At 32.4% G+C, this 22,940-nt stretch overlaps 3 protein-coding genes across 4 annotated transcripts; 2 read left to right on the top strand and 1 right to left on the bottom strand.

Moving 5' to 3' along the window:
• Window positions 1-279: 279 nt before the first annotated feature.
• LOC132804509 (uncharacterized) lies at window positions 280-5,841 on the bottom strand. 2 transcript variants are annotated; one of them, XM_060818957.1, is made up of 3 exons: window positions 5,327-5,841; window positions 1,782-5,147; window positions 280-1,529 (listed from the first exon to the last, which is right to left on the bottom strand). In XM_060818957.1, exons 2-3 carry the CDS (start codon window positions 5,085-5,087, stop codon window positions 438-440), a joined length of 4,398 nt encoding a protein of 1,465 aa, XP_060674940.1. In that variant the 5' UTR covers window positions 5,088-5,147; window positions 5,327-5,841; the 3' UTR covers window positions 280-437. The 2 variants fall into 2 exon arrangements, with proteins under 2 accessions (XP_060674940.1, XP_060674939.1); XM_060818956.1 differs by having other exon boundaries at window positions 1,782-5,119.
• Window positions 5,842-11,747: 5,906 nt separating this feature from the next.
• On the top strand, window positions 11,748-14,865 carry LOC132799149 (probable protein phosphatase 2C 63). Its single transcript, XM_016046155.4, has 4 exons — window positions 11,748-12,400; window positions 12,660-13,039; window positions 13,923-14,159; window positions 14,278-14,865. The coding sequence occupies exons 1-4, from the start codon at window positions 12,142-12,144 to the stop codon at window positions 14,545-14,547; spliced, it is 1,146 nt and encodes a 381-aa protein (XP_015901641.1). The 5' UTR covers window positions 11,748-12,141; the 3' UTR covers window positions 14,548-14,865.
• A 6,230-nt stretch (window positions 14,866-21,095) lies between these two features.
• LOC132804436 (probable esterase KAI2) lies at window positions 21,096-22,613 on the top strand. The gene is made up of 2 exons (XM_060818796.1): window positions 21,096-21,722; window positions 21,902-22,613. Exons 1-2 carry the CDS (start codon window positions 21,355-21,357, stop codon window positions 22,344-22,346), a joined length of 813 nt encoding a protein of 270 aa, XP_060674779.1. The 5' UTR covers window positions 21,096-21,354; the 3' UTR covers window positions 22,347-22,613.
• Window positions 22,614-22,940: the final 327 nt, after the last annotated feature.

Raw genomic sequence — 22,940 nt, 5'->3', positions numbered from 1 at the left:
GATAGAACATATGACCTCAGATATTTAGCATTTGTTAGATCCTTGCTAGCTATGTGCAGACCAGTCCATGAAATCTAGTGCCTTTTCTATTTATGGAAAAGCAAGAGACAAGAACAAAACTTGCAAAATATATAAAGGATCACATCCTCAAAATCCATATTGAAAATATAATTTACAATATCAACAACCATAAACAATCTTTTCTCCCCAAAAAAAAAAAAAAAAAAAAAAAAAAAAAAAGATTAACAACGTAACAAGTAAATTTCACACTTCAAGAAATCAAACCAAAAAACTCATTCTTGAAGAAAATCGATCAATCAAAAAATCAACGAAACACAACTAGAACCAGAAAAGCCCATAACCATTGAAAAATAAAACCACAAAGGATAATGGACCAAACGGCAATCTCATTTTCTTCTCTTCTTGAACTACTATTTTCACTCGGAATCACTAGAGCTTGAGCTCGAGCTGGAGCTCGAACTGGAACTTGAACCAGACTTCACTTTCCGGGTCTTAGACTTCTTACCTCTAGTATTTGTTATGCTTGAATCAGGATTTTCAAGTGTCTCATGGATATCATGTTTCAGTTCATCAGTACCAGATTCTTTATCTTTACTACCTGATTCGATGTCCTTGATGGAACCCACTTCTTTCTCTTCTGCTGCTGATGCATCCTTTATAGGCAGCTCACCAGCATCAACTTCTGAGACTTGTTTCAAAGCAGTAAAAATATCTTCCAAAGATTTAGCTTCAACAACTTGCAAATCTGAAGTACTTTCCTTGGGATCTTTCAACTCTTCCTTGGCGAGCTGATCCTCAACCATACTGGGAAGGATTACTTTCTCAACATCTACTCCCTCATGCAGTTGCTTAAAAGCCAGATCAATATCTACAATTGATTTTGCTTCAAGAACTGGTAAGTCCCCTTTTGTCTGTGACAGATTTGAATCATCGGGCAACATCCCAAGATCAGTACTCTCAACCACATTGGGAAGGATTACTTCCTCAACATCTACTCCCTCATGCAGTTGCTTAAAAGCCAGATCAATATCTACAATTGATTTAGCTTCGAGAACTGGTAACTCCCCGTTGGTCTGTGTCAGATTTGCATCATCAGGCAACATCACAAGATTGGTACTCTCAGTGACAGCTTCCTGTTGTGTCAGCTCATCATGAAGAGGCTTTCCAACTTCTTTTACGCTGAAGTCCCCAACTGTATCCAATTCTGACAACAATCCTTCATCAATATCTTTTATTTCGTCTACCTCGTTGAAATTTTCCTCCTGAACATGTGCTTCTGGTTGAAAATCAAGGTGTTCAGAGACTCGACTGCTGTCCTCTTTATCAAGGAAGCTAGTTTTCAAATCAATTTCACCGGTGGTTGATTTATGTTCAGGACTCTCTGATGGGATTGGGACAGAATCAGAAGTGTAAGGAGATAAATTAGTCACAGTTTCTTCATCAGGATCATGATCATTACTTACGGTGCTTGAATCCTCCTTAAACACTGCAGTGACTGCAGCTGGTTCCTACAAGATGTCCGAGAACCATGAATTTGTATCTCATGCACATTTAGTATAGTTACAAATTATGACAGTCTAGGAACATACATGCCACAAAAAATCAACTAATAAACCCAGAAAAGTTGTTTGAGAGAAAAGATATGGAAAACAAAAAAAATAAAATAAAATAAAATGGAGAATATCAGAGCAACAAGTATGTCACACAAATGCATGGATATATGAAAGGGGGGGGGGGGGGGGAGGATTTGCATGACTTACATGGAGTATGCTCTGATCATCAAAATGTGGTTCAACTATAGCCTTATCTGACCAGGATAGCTCTTTCTCCGACTCTGAAGCAGCCTTCAATTCTGAACCTTGGGGAAGACTGGCATGAATCTTTTCATCCGAACTTGATATGGACAGTTCACCGCGTTCAACCAGAACAGTTTCTTGCTTATTTAATGAATCCTCTATCACATGATCTTTTTCTGAAGGAGATAAACTTGGATCAACCTCTTTAACTTGCTCAAGCACCACGGAAGCTTGTTCTCCTTCCGGTATAACCAATGGAACACTCAAATCTGGGGTGCTCCCAACTTGCATTTTGGATTGGATACTTGATGACTGGACCTGATCCTTTTCAGGATGAGAAATTCCATACTTATAGGTATCTTCTTCTATTGATACTTTCTCTGATGAACTATATGAGTGGACTTGATCCTCATAAAGATGAATGGTTTCTTCCTGAAGCACTTTCGGTTCCTTTAGAACTCCAGTTTCTGAAGTAGATAAATCAGGAACTGATGAATGCTCAACCACAAATTGTTCTTCCTCTTGCCTAGAAAAGGTTGTCTTGTCTGGAGATATCTGATCACCTGAAGCAACTGAATTGTTATCCTCATCTTGGTGTACTGTAATGGGCTCAACATCAAAACTTGATGAGCGCGCATCATAAGGATCATAAAGATCACTTTCTTCTTGATTTCTCTTACCTTCCTCTATGGATCTAATCCCTGACGAAGAGGAACTTGAATCAACATCCCCAAATACAGGTTCAGGAACCACAGATCGATTTTGATCATCAGACGTTGGACTACATTCTAATGACCCAGCCCTTGAAACATTCTCACTGGTTTCTATCACTTGCTCTGACCCAAAAGCAACTCCATCAACTGCATGTAAACTTGTTGAGGCAGCATTCATCTCTTCATGATGAGAAGAATCATTCTCTATGCTCTCTCCTCCATGCACCTTAGACTCCTCGTCCTCAACAAAAACAGCCCTATTTTCTGATGCAGGAGGTTTAACCATTTCCAATATCTCTGCTTGTGTATCATTAGAAATGGAGGTCAAGGAGAGTAATTTTCCAGCTGCTTGGGGACTTGAATCATAAACAGGCTCCACATGTAGATTTTCATCCACCACCTCACTCACAAGTTGCAGTTTTGATTCCTCAAATGAAGGTTGCGGTGAATCAACAGATTCATTAATATGATTACCACTGGCCTCCAAACTTGATGATCCATCATCATTTTTAACAATTGAAATTTTTTCATCCACTTCTGACAATGATGATAAGCTTGACCCACCACTGCTTTCCTCCTCAACTGGTTCAGTTTCCAAATGGATTTCACTAGTATTGAGTTCCACATCATTGACTTCCTCTTCTGTTTCTGACGAGCACGACTCTGTTTCACTCTTATTTTCAACTTCTGTTTCGTTGTAATTTTCCACTTCCATTTCATTGTGATTTTCCACTTGCCCCAATGTTACTTCAAACTCAGCATGTTGAACATCTCTTTTCTCAGTTTGTACCATTCCTGCAGAAGCTACACCCTCAGAGGATTGACCTCCATGTTCAACGAGATTAGAAGCCTGATATAGGTTGGAAATCATTTCTTTTTCTTTAGAAAAATCCTGCTCACCTAGGATCTTCTCATCTGGATCTGCACCTGAACTTACTGATTCAGAATCGGGAACTGAACTTAACTTTGAATCACTAACTTCACTTGATTGCCTTGTGAATGAGGAATAGCTTGTTCCTTCTGCAGCTAACCGTTCTGGTACAAAAACAGGTCTCCACTTGATATCTTGCTTATCATGCTTGACAAACCCTAAACTGGATGGTCCCAAGCTAAAACTTTCATGCCTTCGGAAGAATATGTCCTTTTGGGGGGGATCTGTTGTAAACTCTTGCGCAAAACCATCCCCTTTGAGATCAGGTTTCTCTTCATTTGAGTCATAGGGAATATCAAAGGGATTTCTTCTTGGCAACAAAATAGATGGAGCAGACCCAGGAATTGGTGGCAACCCCATGTTGTCATAGGAATCATAAGGAAGGTCAAATGGGTTGCGTCTTGCTATTGAAATCGGTGGGACATTGAAGGGAAGATCTGCACTTTCAAAGTCAATTAGATTCTTCTCAGCCATCATTTTGAAGCTTTTCCGTGCTCTCCTCCTTGCAATATTCTCCAGGCGTTGGTTCCTCTCAAGCTCTGAAGTTCCCAAATCCATTAGATTCTTCTGGTCATCTTCTGTCCACTTGATTGCGGACTTACTCTCATCCTCCTTGCCTCCTTGTGCTTCTTCTTCACCATCCCCTTCTACTTCTCCCTGGATTTCAGAATCCTCATCTGACTCACCACTGTCATCATTACTTCTATGAGACCGCTCTGAAACAGCATCAGACTCATCAGGGGACATAGGACGGGGACGTGGAGATTCTCTGGGCAAAAGCGGATGCAGTTCATCAAGCATTGGCATTATGTCAGCCATTGAGGCATCAGGTGATGAACTCTCTGCCCTATCAGACTCAGAATCCGAAGACACATCGTCATTGTCATCATCAACATCATCATTATAATTTTCATCACCGCCACCATTGACCAGAGAAGAATATAAGTGATCTTCTTTCTGATCTTTGACCGACACTCCAGAAGAGTTATCAGCTTCTATTTCTTGAACCAAAGAAAAGTGATCTCCATAAGCTTTCCCATCACGTAACGTGCCCTCAATCCCGGCTTTTCCCTCATCAACACCCCTATTACTTTCCAACTCTAAACCGCTTGATTCCCTCTCAACTTCCTCAATTAACCTCTTCTCAGTGTGAATTTCATGCGGATTCTCATCAGCAATAGGCAGATGATCATCCTCAACCTTACTGACCTTATCAACCAAGGAACTTGATTCTTCAATGGATTTTTCTACTTCATCATCACTCTTTTTCCCTTCATATTTTCCTACGACAAAGCTCTCATCACGCTCAACAACAACAGTGTCATTCTCTGAAACCCCAGCTCTAAGAGAAGCAATATCATGGCTAAGATGCTCTTCTTTTCCAATTTCAGGTATATTAGGTTGCCCAAAACTCAAAAGGGTCCCAAGCAGAATAGCAGTACATACCAAAACAGGGGATGCAGAAACCAAAAGAGAAAACCAAAAAGGGAACGATCTGTACAGAATTATCAAACAGAACAAGATACCCACAAGAAATGGATGATTGCATACTGATCTGTAACATGTTCTGATAAATATGACTGCAAATTTCTTGCTTTGCTTTCCGGTTTCTAGTTTCAATCCCATTTCTACGTTTGGGCCTCTCTCTCCCTCAGTTCCTGTATATAAAGATATTCTCTTCAATTTCTACCAGTTGGGTTAGAAAATCAAATCAGTAACAAATAGATCCATGCAAACCAAACCCTTAGTGAAAATTCATATCAAAACAAAAATCAATGATAAATAAAACAAAAAAAAATAAATAAAAAAAAAAAGAAGGAATACAATGAATCGTCAAACAAACCGATCAAAAGTTCAAAACTTACCTGAAAACTTCAATCAAACCAAATTTCAGAGGAATCGGGCAACTACGAAAACGAAAACGCTGGAATTGAGAAAAAAAGAAGAGGTGATCGGTGGGAAAATTGAAGATAAAAAAGAGAATCTTGGAGAAGAAGGAATCTAACAGCTTGGACCAGAGCTGGAAAACCCAGAAAAGAAAAGGAAAAAAAATAAATTATTTTTTAACAAAAAGAAGAAAATGTGAGCAAACCAATGAAGAAAAGAAAAAGGGGAGGCAACGAGAATCGTCTGGCTTTATCTTTTTAGTCCGTCTTTAGACTGTTTCTTTTATCTACTTTTTTGGACCTGAAGGCGAAACAGCTATGGAGTGATGTAATGATGCACGTATGTTTCAGAACTGGGAAAAAGGCAGATTCATGGTGGCCATGACCATCTACATTGGGTAGATTTGGATTGGGTCTAACGCTCTCAATAACTTCCATTTTCACATTGTTGTCTAGGCCTGCTATGCTTCTCTCTCTTTCGGCTGTATGGATTTCTCAGCAACTTTCGGCCCGCCAATAAATTCGTCTATGAAAGCGACCTAACGAATAACAAGAATCTGTAAAACAACGTCGTTTTTTTTTTTCTTTTTTTTCTTTTTTTTCTTTTTTGTTTTGGGGCACCTGACTATTGGTTCCTTGCCGAATCAGTTTAAAATGAATTTTTTTTTTTTTTTTATAAATTTATTTCTATTTCCTGCGTAACCGAAGAAAAACAACTCTCCATTTTCCTATCTTATGCTTATCTCAATTGTCAATCTCCACGCTTATACACTGTCGTTTTAAGTTGCCGGCACACATATCCATACCATTGTATTTTTTTTTTTTTTTTTCCTTAGTTGGTTTTCTTTTTTCTATTTGATATTTAAGTTGGGGTTTCAAATTCGAAATTTTTATCCCAAAAAAATGAAATATTGTTCTTCATACGAGAATGGGCACAATTAGAACATCCGAAAGATAGCAATTTTATCACTTAAAATTGTCAGTAGGCTTGGTACACTGATAAATTGGGATATAAAAGCAACTAAAAAGATTTTGAAAAAAAAAAAAAGTATACTGACATAGCAAAACATATATATATATATATATATATATTTCAATCGGTACAATTTTTTTTAAATTGGTAGGAGACTAAAATATTATTAAAGTATTTGAAAATAAAGAGAAAATTCATGGGACGCATATGAGCCTAAAAATCTATAATATTCTGACTCTGGTCATAATCATGATAGAGCTGGTGGATCATGTGAATCCCACCTAAGGGATTGCTTTGATCCAAGAGCTGTATGAGAATTTCCTTACCATGTGTTACTATTATTGTTTTTTTTTTTTTTTTTGCTAGTGTGGCTGTTGCCCCGAGGCACCCCAACCCACCCCATAGACTCGAACCTGGCACTCACAGGCCAAGGTTGTGGATCTCTGCCTTATTGTTATTATTACCAATTTCCTTTCTCACATGCAATCTTATACATTAAATTCCAACCATATGAAAAAAATAATATTATCCTTCGCTCCGAAAAGAATTATAAGATTTTTAGTTTTACCAAGAACAGTATTACTTTAACATTAAGATTTCATTCCATGTTAATTATTTTTGCCCTCTTTTTTCTGTTTTGTTTGAACTTTTTTTTTTTTTTTAGTTTATATTTGGTAGAGCTTTTGGCCATGTTTGAGTTAAAAGCTTTTTTATTAAAAAAAATAAAAATATTATATAAGAGTTTATAAATACTTATTGGTAAACAAACAGTTTTTTAAAGATAAAGTTCAAGTTTTATACTTTTCTAAAAAACTTTTTTATTTTTTAATTTATATGAAAACTCAATAAGCATTTAATACAGTTTTTTTATTTATAATCAAACACTTATTAATTTTTTAATAAAGTTTTTTTCAAAAAAAATCTATTATACAAAGCTGTACAGGCTAAAACTCTACTTTCATCAGCTTTGATAGGATATTTTTTTTTTAGGCCAAAAGCTTTTTTATTAAAAAATAAGGATGTTTAGCAAGAATCAATAAGAATTTGTTGGAAAAAAAAACAAAAAAAAAAGCAGCTTTTTAAAGCCATTTTACAAAAGTTTAAATTTTATGTTTCTCTACGAAAAAAATTTGTTTTAGTTTATATGGAAACTCAATGAGTATTTAATGCAGCTAAATGAACATTTAATGCAGTTTTTTTATTTACAATAAAACATTTAGGGTCCTTTTGGTATAATTGATGAAAGTAAAGTTTTAGCCTATAAGTGGTCAGTTTGGTATAATTGATAAAAGTAACATTTTAGCCTTTAGAGTTTTATATAATAAATATTTTTAAAAAATAATTTTTATTAAAAATTAATAAGTTATTGGTTGTAAATAAAAAAACTGCGTTAAATGTTCATTAAGCTACATTAAATATTTATTTGGTTTTCATATAAGTTAAAAAAAAAAAAAGAATTTTTTTTTTTGAAAAGCACATGATTTGAACTTCTTTAAAGCAGCTTAAAAAAGTTATTTTTATTTTTTTTTATCAATAAGTATTTGTTGACTTTTACCAAATACTTTTATTTTTTAACAAAAGAGCTTTTGGCTTTTAAGTAGAGCTTTTAGCCAAAAAAAAAAATTTCTGCCAAACAGACACATGATTTGAACTTATCTAAAACAGTTTAAAAAAATTTCTTTTTTTTTTTTTGTCAATAAGTGTTTGTTGATTTTTGTCGAATATTTTTATTTTTTAACAAAATAATTTTTGGCTTTTAAGTAGAGCTTTTAGCCAAAAAAAAAAATCTTCCAAATAGACATTTATTAATTTTTTAATAAAAAAATTTTAAAAAAATATATATTATATAGAACTTTACAAGTTAAAAATTTATTTTCATGGCTATTTCAAAGCATCATAGTTGATTTTGTAATTTGATAGGGCAGAAGTAAATATTCAGGAGTTGGGCCTAGTTAATTCAGCTTCCAGAACTGGGCCTAATAATGTTACTACCAAGCCCTTTTTATTCTTTTTCCCATATACCACAAAGCCTCTTCTTCTTCTTCTTCTTTTTCTTCTTCTTCTTCTTCTTCTTCTTATTATTATTATTATTACTTTTTCGTACATCTATAAAGCTTTTCTTTTTTCTTTTTTCTTTTTTCCCTATTAATGAACATGTCTTTGTGAAATATTATAGTTGTTTTTATGGACAAATATGATTTTTTTTTTTGAAGGTATATAATTTTTTTAACAGCTTTCTAAATTACGAAAGACATATTATGAGATTATGAATTATGACAAATAAAAAATGTATATAATTCAGCACAAAATAAAACGACGTAGGTCAGGTTTGACGGTTCACCCAATTAATTAAAACCATGTTAAGCAGTTCTTCTTCCCAGTCTATCAACAAAACCTGATATATATATATATATAATAAAAAAAATTTGATATTAAGGGTTTTTAATATATTTTTTTAATTTTCTAGGTAATTATTTGTAATTTTCTAATGTCAAATATAGGCCAGTGGTAATTAAAGTTTGTTAGCGATTTGAAAGTTATTTCTAGGAGGACACAAAAACATAAACACAAAATTGAATACAATATTTTATTGTTTTAGAGTTTTGCCTGTTGTGCTTTCTTTGTTTCATTCAAGTTTGTAATTGTTTAAATAATGAAAAAAAGAAAAAATCATGTAGTTGTTTAAGATGTTTAAACTATAATCACCATAAATTAACACTTAAAAAAAGTAAATTATACACAATTAAAAAAGAAAAAATAAAAAACCAAAATTAGACATTAACCACATTACTAAGCGACACCTAATATTCTTATTTACATTTGCTCTAACTTGAATATTTATACAATGAGTGAAAAAGGCGATACTTATACAAAGAGAGAGAAAGAGATTTCACCCAAAAAATAAAAAAAGAGAAAGAAAGAAAGAGATGAAATTTGGTTTGAGACAAAAAAGTAAATGATGAAAAAGAGAATACTTATATAAAGAGAGAGAAAGAGAATTCACCATAAAATAATAATAATAATTAAATAGAGAAAGGGGAAGAAATTTTCTCTGTTTACATATAAACTTGGAATTTAGGCTGCTTATCGGTTTGAGACAAAAAACGGTAAAGATGTTTCAAGGACTCCATAAAGAGAGAGAAAGAGAATTCACCATAAAATAGTAATAATAATAATAAAAACAATACTTAAATAGAGATGAAAGGGGAAGAAATTTTCTTTGTTTACATATAAACTTGGAATTTGGGTTGCTTATCGGTTTGAGACAAAAAAAGGTAAATGATGTTACAAGGACTCTAAATCTCTAAACCTACCGTTCCTTAACCCAACACGGAAGCGCGGAGCTTCTGAAGTGTGTCCTATCAACCTCGTTGAAATGGAATGTAATTTTTAATTTCAGTTGAATGTTTCTCACTATAAAAATCAATCTCATGGAGCGAGATTAAGGTCCGTTTGATACTTTTTTTTTTTTTTAATGTAAAAACTCTTTTTGATGGTTAAAAACCTCTTTTAGCAAAAATTAAAGGTTTTTGAGAACAATTAAAACACTTCTTGACCTAAAAATTTTTTTTTTTTTAACTATTTTAAAAAAGTTTAAATTTTAAACTTTTTAAATTTTTTTTTAATTTATATGTAAGATTCCGATAATTATTTACTCTAGTTTTTTTTACTTATAATCAAATATCCATTAATTTTCTAATTTTTTTTATAATGATTATTATGAAAAACCCTATAAATAAAAATTCTATTTTCACCTGTTAATACCAAATAAATACTGAAGTCTAGTCTCTAAGCATAAATATATGTGGAACTCACGATGTGACAAGTTTTGTGTCTTATGGATTTTGTGGCTTGGATCTATGCAATTTCTTTTGGTTTCTTCAAAAAGCAATTAATTTTTCTTTGATTTAGTCTTCTTTTGTCTCACACTCCCATGAAATTCGCTTATAATGTGTATTCCAAGAATTATGGAGAGTGACATCAAAGAAAATATGACACTTTCTTTTCTTTCTTTTTTTCTTGTTTTTTTTTTTTTTTTTTTTTTAATTTTTAAAACCATAGGGCTCCTCACCAAACTAGCTACTTAACCTAAAATCCAAATACACTATTATTCAGTTTTTCTCGTAAATATCAGAAAGTTACTGTGATTGAAGCTTCCTGTTTGTCATAACCTTCAGGTACCCAATTTATTAATGCTTACACACAGCCTTTGTAATTGTCTAGTGGTGGAATTATGCATCAATTATATATTTTATTTTAGATTTAATTACAAAAATCGTTCATTGATAAAATGTTTTGCTATTATATATAGATTGACAATAGATATAGATATATATAATAATTAGCGTAAGCGAGTGCATAAGTAGAAGATGTTTAATTTCAAAATCAGATTGTTTTCAACTTATTAAAGGCGTGGATGGTAGGGTTTCATTTTTCCTCTTTGCAGGGTCCATATGGAAGAGAATGACTGAAAGTCAAAAAAGCACGCTATCGATGACTTTGAAATTTGAACGACTTGATTTAACTTACTTTCATACTTTTTGATAAACGAAGTTACTTTGATATTGTATCTACAATAGTATCTCTTTTTAGGTAATATACAGTTGCATCTCTTTAAAGTTACTGTAGAAAGGTATTTTTGTATCTATCATTGACTTTAATAAATTCCAACATTACATATCCATAATACAAGAAAATATAGTGTCAAACAGCTTGTATCCATCTGCAATATAAATCTAATAACCACTTGATTTATCAAACTAGGTTGTCATCACCATATAAATTTTGTTTCCCCAAAACATATTAGATTTATTTTCTTTCTAAAATTTAATATTGTTTTCTTATCATTTCTTCTTTTATTTTTCTACTCATAAGTAATTGTTTTGCTTATCACTTGGCTGGAATGAAAGGGATTTTCATAAGGATATAAGCTATTAATTAAAGAAGCTTTTGCTATCCAAGTGGTAAATTTTATAATCTATGAAATATTATAGGACCTTCTTTTCGTGAATTTTACGGTATAATTGAACAATTCTCACTCAACACTCCAAAACATCGAGAAAATATTATAATGCCGATTGGGAGTCAAGAGTCTTCGTTTACATGTTAAATGGTTTCCAAAAAGATAAAAAAAAAAAAGATGGAATATACCAAATAAGCGCGTGGAAAATACGTGATTAAAATACAGGGTGCGTGACTTTAGGCTTCAGATTTCACATACAAAATTCAGGTTATGCGAAGAATATGATTCTATTTTTATCTTCATGCTCATCACCACCACTACTAGATATGTGTCCCTCTGTACACGTCAACTCCACATTTGATTAGAACCGTTTACTTTCAGCCATCTGATCTGTATCCGACTGTTTAACAACGCGGTCCTCTCTTTCTTTTTTTACCCAAACAATATTTCAAATTCGCTCCTACAGAAATTTTATTAAATTAAACTAAAACCCCTTTAAAGTCTGTTAGTCTTTTGGGTTTTTTTGGTCCACGGTTGGTCCTCTCGTCACCCTCACAGAAAAAAACCTTAAAAAAAAAAAAAAGGAGAGCCCAAAAATTTCCCAGAAAATCCTCCTCATAATCTTAAACACGGCATCCCCGCGTCTCTACCGAATTTAGTCCGTTTCGTTGTCTCATTTTCTTTGTTCCACAATCGTTTACCACCAAACCCCACCCAGAAGAAAAGAAGAGAAGAAAAAGGAATTTTTATTTATTTATTTATTTATTTTTTTTGAGAAAACAAGAATCAAAATCTTTACCCAACGGCAGTTTTTTTTGGGGTACATTTACAAGCAGAAGAGACGCAGTTGATAAAAAGATGTTGGAACTATGTCGGAAACCATTGGAGAAGTGCTTTAGAGGAGGAAATGGAGGAGATGAGCTTCTGTGGCATATGGACCTGAAGCCTTACGCTTCAGGTGACTATTCGATTGCAGTGGTTCAAGCCAATTCGTCTCTGGAAGATCAAGCTCAGGTCTTTACATCCCCTTCTGCAACCTATATTGGTGTTTACGATGGCCATGGCGGTCCTGAAGCTTCTCGTTTTATCACCCACCACCTCTTCCCTTTCATTCAAAGTAAGTATATATACAATACAACCCCACCTCAAAATTCTGAAAATTTTACATTCTAGGATGAGATTTTCTTTGAATTTGAGTAGTTTTCATATCGGTTTGTCACTTTATTTATCTTATGGACTTGAGATAAAAAAGAAGATCTCCACTTGACTAGGCTGGTTTTCTGTTTGATTATTCTATTTGAGGAAAGACATAATTTAAAAAAAAAAATTTTTTTTTTGGGTCTTTAAAAATCTAAAATTGGTATTGCTCTCCTCAGAGTTTTCGACAGAACAAGGTGGGTTATCGGAGGATGTGATAAAAAAAGCATTTAATGCAACCGAGGAGGAGTTCTTGCACTTAGTGAAGCGATCATGGCCATCTAAGCCACAGATTGCTTCAGTGGGTTCATGTTGTCTTGTTGGCGTAATATCAAATGGCATTTTATATGTGGCTAATCTTGGGGACTCAAGGGTGGTTCTTGGCCGGAGAGAATCCGAGGGGACTCCAAATAGTGTGGTTGTTGTTGCAGAGCGATTATCTACTGATCATAATGTTGCAGTGGAGGAAGTGAGGAAGGAGGTTAAGGAACTTCACCCTGATGATTCACACATTGTAGTTTATACACGTGGAGTTTGGAGAATTAAGGGCATTATTCAGGTAGTAATCATTTTTCTTGGTAATTCAATTTTCCATGGTAATTAATCTCCATGATGAGAGATGATGAATACTTGAATTTCTGATAATCTATCAAAGTTTTCATTCGGTAAAGAGTGTGACCCATTGGCACATCACACATGAGATTTGCTATATTTGTTGCAATTAGATTTGATATTTATATTTGGATTGCTCTTGGCTGAGTTGTATAGGGAGATCAAAATTGATGTTTCTTTTTCACTTCTAGTTAAGAGTCGTATAGTGTGCTTACTGTTTCTGTCTTTTATTGAATTTCTGTTGTCTAAATATGTCGTTTACTTCTGGCTGTATTTTCTCCCATTACTCTTATATTCTGTTCTTGGAATCCCATTGCTCCTTGAAACAATAGATTTAGTATACCAATTCTTTCCTTGTAGTTTCTGAAGGAAAAAAATTAAAATTTCTTTCAATTGTCACCATTTCTGGTTGAACCTTTTTGACGTGGGTGCATTATTCTCCCTGTATTTAGTTGCACCCTTCTATTTCTTCGTTTATGCCTCTTTTGCGCACTTTTCTACATATGCTAAAAATTTAAGTGTTTCAAATTAAATACATTATTTATGGACTGCATATGAGGAGCTGGAAACAATTATATTGTGGCACTAGTCATAATAAAAATATAGTTGTTATTCTTGTTGTGAAATTCACTCTCATAAGCAATTAAGTGCAATGATGTAAGATTTCTGACCATTGTGAAATCATGTAAAGCCTGCATGATTACATCAATAACTACGCTGCCACCATTGCTGAATTCTTGATAGCTTAGCTGCTACTTTATTTGTATTGGAAAATTTTGTAACATGGTATTTCCTGCAGAGTAGGTCTTAAATTTTCATTTTCCTTTCAGGTCTCGAGATCGATTGGAGATGTTTACTTGAAGAAACCTGAGTTCAATAGAGACCCTCTTTTCCATCAATTTGGATTCCCTATTCCTTTAAAAAGGGCTGTTGTGACAGCAGAACCCTCAATAGTGGCAAGAAACTTGGAGCCAGAGGACATGTTTTTGATATTTGCATCAGATGGTCTCTGGGAGCATTTAAGTGATGAAGCAGCTGTTGAAATTGTCTTCAAAAATCCTAGAGTTGTAAGTACTTGCATAATACCATCACTTTTAAGTTGTTGCATCGCAGAGATCTTCATGTACTGCCTTGTTGTTTTTGTTATCCGTATGAGATTACAAGGTGCTTATACTGTCATCTCAGGGAATAGCAAAGAGATTGGTAAGGACTGCAGTTCAGGAGGCTGCACGGAAAAGAGAAATGAGATACAATGACATAAAAAGAATTGAAAAAGGGGTAAGGCGCCATTTCCATGACGATATAACTGTAATTGTGATATACCTGGATCATTCACAGGGTCCGGTAAATGGGAGATCAAAGGATCATTGCCGTTTCGACTGCACAAGCGTTCCTGTCGATATTTTCTCTCTTAATACCGATGAAGCAGATGGCCAATTTCATAATATTTCCTGAAGCCAAGAGAATAAAAAGTTAAGTCTTGTGAGTAAATGGTAATGTTATACGTATATCGATAGAGAGAAAGTTGGTCAGGCAAGACAAGAAGGATGCGGAATTTCTTTAAAATATATGATAGCAATGGTTTGTACATAATTTTGTACGCGAGAAATGGCAGACTGAATCTCCTACTCACTTCCCAATTTGGGTTTTGAAGCATTTCGAGTTTTCTTGAATGATGTTCAATTTTTTTTTTTTTTTTTTGGTTCTATTTTTGTTGAATAATTTGTTTTGTTCTGTTCTATATAGTGGAAGTTCATATGATATTGAGATCTATTTGAAACAATGAAACAAAACAGTAGCAGTGGGATTCAAGATTTGGTGAATGTCACCGAATTGTTAACGTGGGAGGGAGGGCCGTCGGAGTCCTGACCTCTCCAATTTTCCACCAGTGGCCCACAAAAGAAATGGCACCTGAGATTATTAAAGTATTAATTTTTTTTTTTTGACATATTATTAAAGTTTTATTTATTTATTCGAAAGAATAATAAGTTTTATTTGAACCCGGCTATTAGCAGACTAATCCATGGTAAGGGCTAAATTATTAACTATATGAACCCTGTGGGTACAATCAAATTCCTATATTTCGGAATTTCTATATTATTTGATATATTTACAAATATTCTATGTTTATTTTTCGTCCTTAATGGATTGAGCTTCAACATAGTCAAAGACTCAAGATAGTGATTTATTTACGATAAAATTTATTGTCTAACATTAAAGGTGGAAAGATTCAAATATATATCATTACACACACACACACACACACAAAAAAAAAACAAAAAAAAAAAAATTAAATTGTATTTTACCATTTATTAGTTATCTCTGTAGGGACAATTATATAATAGTAGTTGACCAAAACAGTAGAGTACATACAATTTGTATATATTTTAATAGATTTTTTAATATCTCTATTATTATTAAATAAATAAATAATTGTAGTACTATATGAAGTGGTTAAATTGGATATAAAAAAAAAATAGTGTTATTAAATTGGAGATAAAATGAAAAAAAAAATATATATATATATATATATATAAAGTAGGGAGAAAAGTGAGGGAATTATTCGCTAATTTCTCCATTGTATATTACACGTCAAAAGCAATCAATTCCATATTCGCTGATTTCTTAATTGTATGGTACAATATTTTCAAAAGGTCACTATGAACCTAACCAAGTTATAAAATAAATAAATAAATAAAATAATGTAAGAAAACTATAAAGAGATTCAGATAACAAATTATATGAAATTGCCTCATTAATTTGCATTTGAAAGAAGATGTAATTTGACCTCGTCAAGAGAAGCTTTAAAAGATTTTACTCGTAATTATTAAATTAAAATAAAAAGATATTTAGAAAATGAAAGCAGGCAAGACTATGAGAGTTGGACCATTTGGCCACCCGAATAACTAATCCTGAAGTTAAAATCTGTGATATATATATATATATATATATATATAATTTTTTTTTTAATTTAAGAAAAATAAATATTTAAGATGCATGAATATTTATTAATAGCTATTTTGTTTCAAAATTAAAATCATTTGCTTCTTTTTATTTGTTTTTGATCAATTATATATATATATATATATATATATATTTTAAAAGCTACTATTATCAATTTATCATTGAATGATTTGGAACGAGAATCTCACGTATTAAAGATGTGAACATTACCATTGGCTGCACTTGATCGGATAATATTAAGTTGTCTTATCAAAAAAAAAAAAAAAGTTAATAGATAGTTAAATCTAAAATTATTTTCAAACTAACGTTTATGTTTAAAAATATAACCAAGAAAAAAACAAAAACAAATAGAATTGGTTTTTTGTTTTTCTTTTTTGCGACGTTAACCTTGATATTCAATTTCATTGGATGTAATTGGGAACAGTATTACATGTAATTTATGGTCTCTCATACGAAATTTATCTAGAATTTTTCTTATTACATGTAATTTATGGTCTAAAATTTATCTAAAATTTTTCCAAATAAGAGGATAACTATTTATATATAGGAATATTTTATTGAGTAATGTTAGATAGTTTTATGTTACTCAATTAGCATCTTACTACATGCAATGAGAAAATTATAGTCCACAGAGAGAGAGAGAGAGAGAGAGAGAGAGAGAGAGAGAGAGAGAGAGAGAGAGAGAGAGAGAGAGAGAGAGAGAGAGAGAGAGAGAGAGAGAGAGAGAGAGAGAGAGAGAGAGAGATTATCTATGCAACTTAGCTATAGAATAAAATTATATATTGTTATATATCTTCCATAATTATACTAATTGTTAAATAATAATATAAATTACCGAGCCGATTCCTAGACCTATTTCCTTTCGGAATTTCCCATATGCTATAAAATGTTTTACATATAATGGTTGTATGGACAGTGTATTAATGTGATATGATAAACCATTTATAAATCATCGAACATTCAGCAACTTTTTTTAATGGTTTATATACTTTATTTTGATATTATCACAAATTTATTAATAATTCTGTTTACCATGGTTATTAGAAGTTACACAGCAGTTACGGTATAACAGCTACAAATATCTAATATTTTCTACGTGTACTTACAGCAGCTTCTACTAATAAAACACACGCACACACTTTTGCTCTGATATTTATTTGTTCATTTTGAAGAAGCTGATGTTTATTTGTTATGTGAACTTGGAGCGGACTTAAGAGAGAAAAATGCTAAAGGACCACTTGATGCTACGTGTCATGGATTGGCCGGTGACGTGAATCGAGGGCTCTCAATGTATTTTTATTTCTATTGAAGTGAACGTGTCATTTTTTTAATCAAGGTCAACATTAATAGAGGGCCATATAGAACTTTTTCCTTTTCAGAAGCATCACAATAAAGTGATACCGTTTTTTCTTTTTTCGTTTCTTTCCTATAATTTTATTTTTATTTTTATTTTTATGACTAAAAGATTGCCGTTTTATTGCCTACCGTATACAAGGAGAAAAGTCCATTGGGTTTATACCTGGTAATTCGGGTTGGTGGATTGTATTCGTGTTAATCTGTTTAATAATCGTGTCAAAAATGCTTAATCCAAACACGACCGATTTATTAATCGTGTCAGATACCTAAAACACTAACCTGACCTATTTATAAACAGATCAACATGACACAACCCGTTTAACACGATTATTTTAACGGGTCGTGTTGACCTATTAATCCGTTAACCTGAAATTGACCTATTAACTCGAAAACTAACCTATTAACCCGTTAACCCGAAAATTAACCTATTAACCCGAAAATTTTTTTTATTTTATTTTTATTTTTATGTTTTTGTTTTATTAAATATGTATTTTTTGTTTTTAAAAAATTAGTAATAGAAAATTATTTTTATAAAATTTTTAATTTATAATATTTTTTAGTTATTAAATATTATATTAGTGATAAAATATTAATTTAAAATTAAATTTAAATGGGTTGTAATAGGTATAATCATGTCGGGTTGAAACTGACACGTTTAATAAATGGGTCGTAACGGGTCAATTTCGAGTTAAACAGGTCAACCCGAAAATGACACGATTAATAATCGTGTTAAACGGGTTGATCCGATTATGACCCAAACCCATTTATAATAAATCCAAATCCATTTATTCCGTGTCGTTTTTGAGTCGTGTCGCCGTATTATAATCCAAATTGCCAGGTCTACTTGGGTTCACGTGGTCAAGACTCAAGAAAGAGGATAAGATAGAAAAATGTGGTCCTCATTCCGTGGTTCTACAAGTCTCCTAAAATCCCCATCGCTCGGAGCCATTGATCGCACCTAGAATTTCATGATGAGATGCCTCTTATATAAGATATACAATCGGTGATTTTTATTTATTTTTGGTTCTTTTAACAAAAGAAAGATCAACAAAAATAATTGCATTATAACATTCATCGAATACAAAGCATGTTTTTCTAAATTGGTGAAAGTTTTGTGCTTCATGAAATTTGCAAGTTTTTTATACAACTATTGATACTTTATTATATGACTTTTCCATACATTTATCTTGATTGATATTTTATAACCAAATTTTATATTTATCAACAATATATGTTAATAATTCATAATCACTGATTTCAAAATGTTTTTATAGCTCAAATAAAAATGCTTCTTTTTTTTCCTTTTTTTCTCTTTTCCCTTTCTTTCTTTTTATTATTTTGGTTTATTGGAGGCAAGGTGGTTTAAACTCTTAACGTACTGAAGATGTTTTTGAAGTAAACTTGCATCTAGGTATTACCAACAACTTTTCTATCCCTTAAAATCAATTATATAAGTAGATTCAACAAGACTATTAGAGACAAACTCTTGTTCTTTTATAAGATGCACCAAATATTCGTCCCTTTGGGCTAGTTCAATAATAATATTTACCAATTTTTTAAAAATAATTCCTAATTTGAACCTTTCATTTTCAAAATCAATAAAAGAAATATAATAATATTTATTAAAGGACATATAGTATTGTTTATTTTGCGTAGTTTTATATAAAGTTTATTAAACCATCAGTATCAAACATTAATTGATTTACTAGGAAGATATTCATTATTTTTTATTGCGGATCTGAAAACTTGAATATGAACCTAAAGACGCATTCTTAGTAATTTTTACTGTTGGATTAAACCTACTAAACGTACGAATACACATTTGCTTTCCTATTTCCTATTAAAAAAATGTTTTTATAGCCCCTTGATACAAGCAAAGAATGTGAAAAAGTAGGTTAGAAATAGAATTCAATGCCATTCTTTTTTTCTTTTTCTTTTTTGTGTAAACAATTCAATGCCATTCTTATTCAACAATAAGATGAAAAAATTGACTTCTTTGTAGAACAAATATCTCAAATAGCAAATCCTGGCATTTCCAAGTTGGGCGGCTCTTTACTAATAATTAAACCCGAGGACCACTCTAATTCGTCAACGAAAAAGAGAAAGCTTTTGCTTGTAATCTGCCACCTACCGATTACAAAAAAATAAAAATAATAAAATAAATAAATAAATAAATAAAATCTACGATCCACATACTCCGGCTGAGAGGTTGAAGGATAAGAAGTCCAATCACACCACATCCACGGGACAAATGGATTGGGCTTACATGTATCGGACGGCCACGTCACTTGGTGAAAGCACGTCTTTCTCTATTCTTACCCATGGAACGGGGCACCAAACCATCCAGGGCACCATACTATCAGCATTAATGTAAGGTCGGTTGCATACAACCAAAACTATCCGTATGTGACACCTAACACCCCCGTACGTGTGTATATGCTCTTATCAATTTGTTTCCATAGTTCAATAGTCGAAAATGTATATTTAATATTGGTTGATTTTTATCTATTTTTGCTTATTAGTACTCAATATCAATTATTTATGATATCGTTTGTTATCCCAATGTTGACGTTATACCAATTCAACAGTGACATCAATTGTTAGCTAAGATGTTAATTAATGTATTTTTTATTTTTGTTATATGTTAATTTATGTATTATACATATACAGGTAAGTCATACAAGTTTAATGTCAAACATTATATCACTAAATCAAGTTGTAATATAATTAAATAAACAAGTCAATGTCATATATTTATAAAAGAAATTAGTATATTAATACGTTAGTTATATATAAAAACTAAGCCATATTAATGGTTTAAATAACAATTATGCATAAACATTAGGTGTATGCCGTTTTTTTTTTTTTTTTTATATGTATTGAATATCTGTAATAAAATAAACTTGACCAATAATTAATATTTTGTCTCATAATTGTGAGATGACCTTTTTTTTTTTCTTTTAATAATTGTGAGATGACTTGTTAATTATTTAATAATATCATAAAATTACTAGAAAATATTTATTAGGTAAGTGCTGAATTAATATTATATTGACCAAATAAGAATTTTTATTATTTAATAAATCAATAAGTTGTTAATAAAAAGTTATATCCAATAATAGAGCATCTTATCTATGTCTACGAATGCATAGTTCAAATCTTATAGATAAAAAAGATCTAAGAATAGCAAAATATATATATATATATATATCCAATAATATAAAAATTTTACTGTGCAAGTGTATTATTAAATATATGAATAAGTTTATGTTGGATTATGAATTCGTCTTTCCACTAAAGGATCCAACAGAATTCCATAGAATTTGTCCATTGTACAATGGAATTTAACTTGAAATGTAGGTCTAAGTTCTAGCTCAATAGGTAGGACCTAAAAAGCGGGCTCCCGTGTCTAGTAATGGGTTTTTTGTTTTTTTTTGTTTTTTTTTTTAACGCTAAGATGTGTCTAATAATGGCGGTTGATAGAATTTGATGGCGCATTTTTCATGTCACTAACTTTAGAAGAAATAGCTGTGTCGAACCTGGGTGGCTTAGTATTATCATTTCTTATATGATTAAAAAAAAAAAAAAGACAACTATTTTAATTTTCATCAGTAGAATCAGAACCGTTGGATAAGATGACTAGAGTTTTTAGAAGACGACGTGGATATCATCTAGGAGACGGTTGGATATAGCAGCAACAGTACATAATGTACTGCGTCTAAACTTATCACCAAATCTCCTTACATGTGGTCGAAATTATCCCGCGTCAACAATCTTCGAAAAAACTAAGCTAGTGTCGGAACTCCACTTTCACACCATAAAACCCAATCGGAACTCTACAAATACCTAATCGAAACCCAACAAATAAATTAAAAAATAGGAAGAGACGTGTAAGAAAAGAAAAGAAAAAAAGCCCGAAAGAATTCTAAAAAAGACGGCGATATGGGAATACTGGAAGAAGCTCACAACTTGAAAGTTGTGGGAACGGGGCAGCAAATCTTAGTCTTAGGCCATGGCTTCGGCACAGATCAATCCGTTTGGAAACATCTCATTCCTCATATCATCGATGACTATAAGGTCATTCTGTACGACAACATGGGTGCCGGAACGACAAACCCGGACTACTTCGATTTCGAAAGGTACTCCACGCTCGAAGGCTATGCCTACGATTTGCTCGCCATCTTAGAAGAGCTTCAAGTCGATTCCTGCATCTATGTTGGTCACTCTGTTTCCGCTATGGTCGGTCTCATCGCATCCATAACCCGTCCTGATCTTTTCTCTAAGATCATCATGATCGCCGCTTCCCCGAGGTAGCTACATATATGTATAATTTAGTCATCACGTATATTTTGACGTATTTTAAATATTCGAGATCTATAGTGTATGTGTCAGAGAAAAAGTATAAAAAAATTCACCTCTAATTTAAAGTTTTTGGGAGAAGTGGCAATAATTCAACTATACGTATGTTTATGGTTATTGAGTCCTTCAGATATTTGAACGATGTGGATTACTATGGAGGTTTCGAACAAGAAGATCTAGACCAGCTTTTCGAAGCCATGGGTGCGAACTACAAGGCGTGGTGTTCCGGATTTGCACCGCTGGCGGTAGGTGGGGACATGGATTCGATGGCGGTGCAAGAATTTAGCCGGACGCTCTTCAACATGAGACCTGACATAGCCTTGACCGTTGCTCAGACTATATTTCAAAGCGACATGAGGCAGATATTGAAGATGGTCACCGTCCCTTGCCATATCCTTCAGAGTGTCAAAGATCTTGCTGTACCGGTGGTGGTTTCTGAATACCTGCATCAGAATCTCGGCGGAGAGTCGATCGTGGAGGTAATGTCGTCGGATGGTCATCTTCCTCAGCTCAGCTCTCCCGATATTGTGATTCCGGTACTGCTCCGGCACATTCGCTATGACATAGCAATCTGAATCCGCAAGGACTTGTTGTCTGTGGTAAGCAAAGAAGTCTTTAATTCGATACGAAAAGTACAAAGTTTTTAGGCGTCCTCTATTGATACCGTTTTGATTTGGTGTTAGTTTCTAGTTACGTGTTTTGCTTTTTCTTTTTTCCAATTTAATTGGTTGTAACTTGCTTATTTAAATGTTAATTAATAGGGGTTAATAATGTATGGTACCTCTTAAATAATTAGTTGCAAATTTGAAAGGAAAAAAATAAAGTATAGTTTTTATCGTCTATTGACACCGTTTTGATTTAGTGGTTAGTTTCTAGTTACGTGTTTTACTTTTTCTTTTTGCCAATTTAATTGGTTGTAACTTGCTTATTTAAATGTTAATTAATAAGGGTTAATAGTGTATGATATCTCTTAAATAATTAGTTACAATTATGAAACGAAAAAAATAAAATATCAACACGATATTAAACTGTGTTTAATTTAATGTTTAAAATTTTTCTTTATTTTATAAATAAATTCAATATTTAACAAATTTTAAATATGAATAAATTGCACATGATTTGGTAGAGAAAAATAAAAAGTAAAAATTTAAAACTAACTGCATTATCGA

The sequence above is a fragment of the Ziziphus jujuba genome, chromosome 7 (genome assembly GCF_031755915.1).
Source record: "Ziziphus jujuba cultivar Dongzao chromosome 7, ASM3175591v1".
Classification (NCBI taxonomy): Eukaryota; Viridiplantae; Streptophyta; class Magnoliopsida; order Rosales; family Rhamnaceae; genus Ziziphus; species Ziziphus jujuba.
The sequence above is the reverse complement of the archived record's forward strand: the minus strand, read 5'-3'. Positions and strand labels throughout refer to the sequence as shown.

Excerpts from the sequence above, each read along its gene's own strand:
- LOC132804509 (XM_060818957.1), bottom strand. The coding sequence starts at position 5,087 with ATGGGATTGAAACTAGAAACCGGAAAGCAAAGCAAGAAATTTGCAGTC. Across the intron at positions 1,530-1,781 it reads ATGATCAGAGCATACTCCAT|GAACCAGCTGCAGTCACTGC; the intron begins GTAAGTCATGCA and ends GACATCTTGTAG.
- LOC132799149 (XM_016046155.4), top strand. The coding sequence starts at position 12,142 with ATGTTGGAACTATGTCGGAAACCATTGGAGAAGTGCTTTAGAGGAGGA. Across the intron at positions 13,040-13,922 it reads GAATTAAGGGCATTATTCAG|GTCTCGAGATCGATTGGAGA; the intron begins GTAGTAATCATT and ends TTTTCCTTTCAG. Across the intron at positions 14,160-14,277 it reads TCTTCAAAAATCCTAGAGTT|GGAATAGCAAAGAGATTGGT; the intron begins GTAAGTACTTGC and ends CTGTCATCTCAG.
- LOC132804436 (XM_060818796.1), top strand. The coding sequence starts at position 21,355 with ATGGGAATACTGGAAGAAGCTCACAACTTGAAAGTTGTGGGAACGGGG. Across the intron at positions 21,723-21,901 it reads ATGATCGCCGCTTCCCCGAG|ATATTTGAACGATGTGGATT; the intron begins GTAGCTACATAT and ends TGAGTCCTTCAG.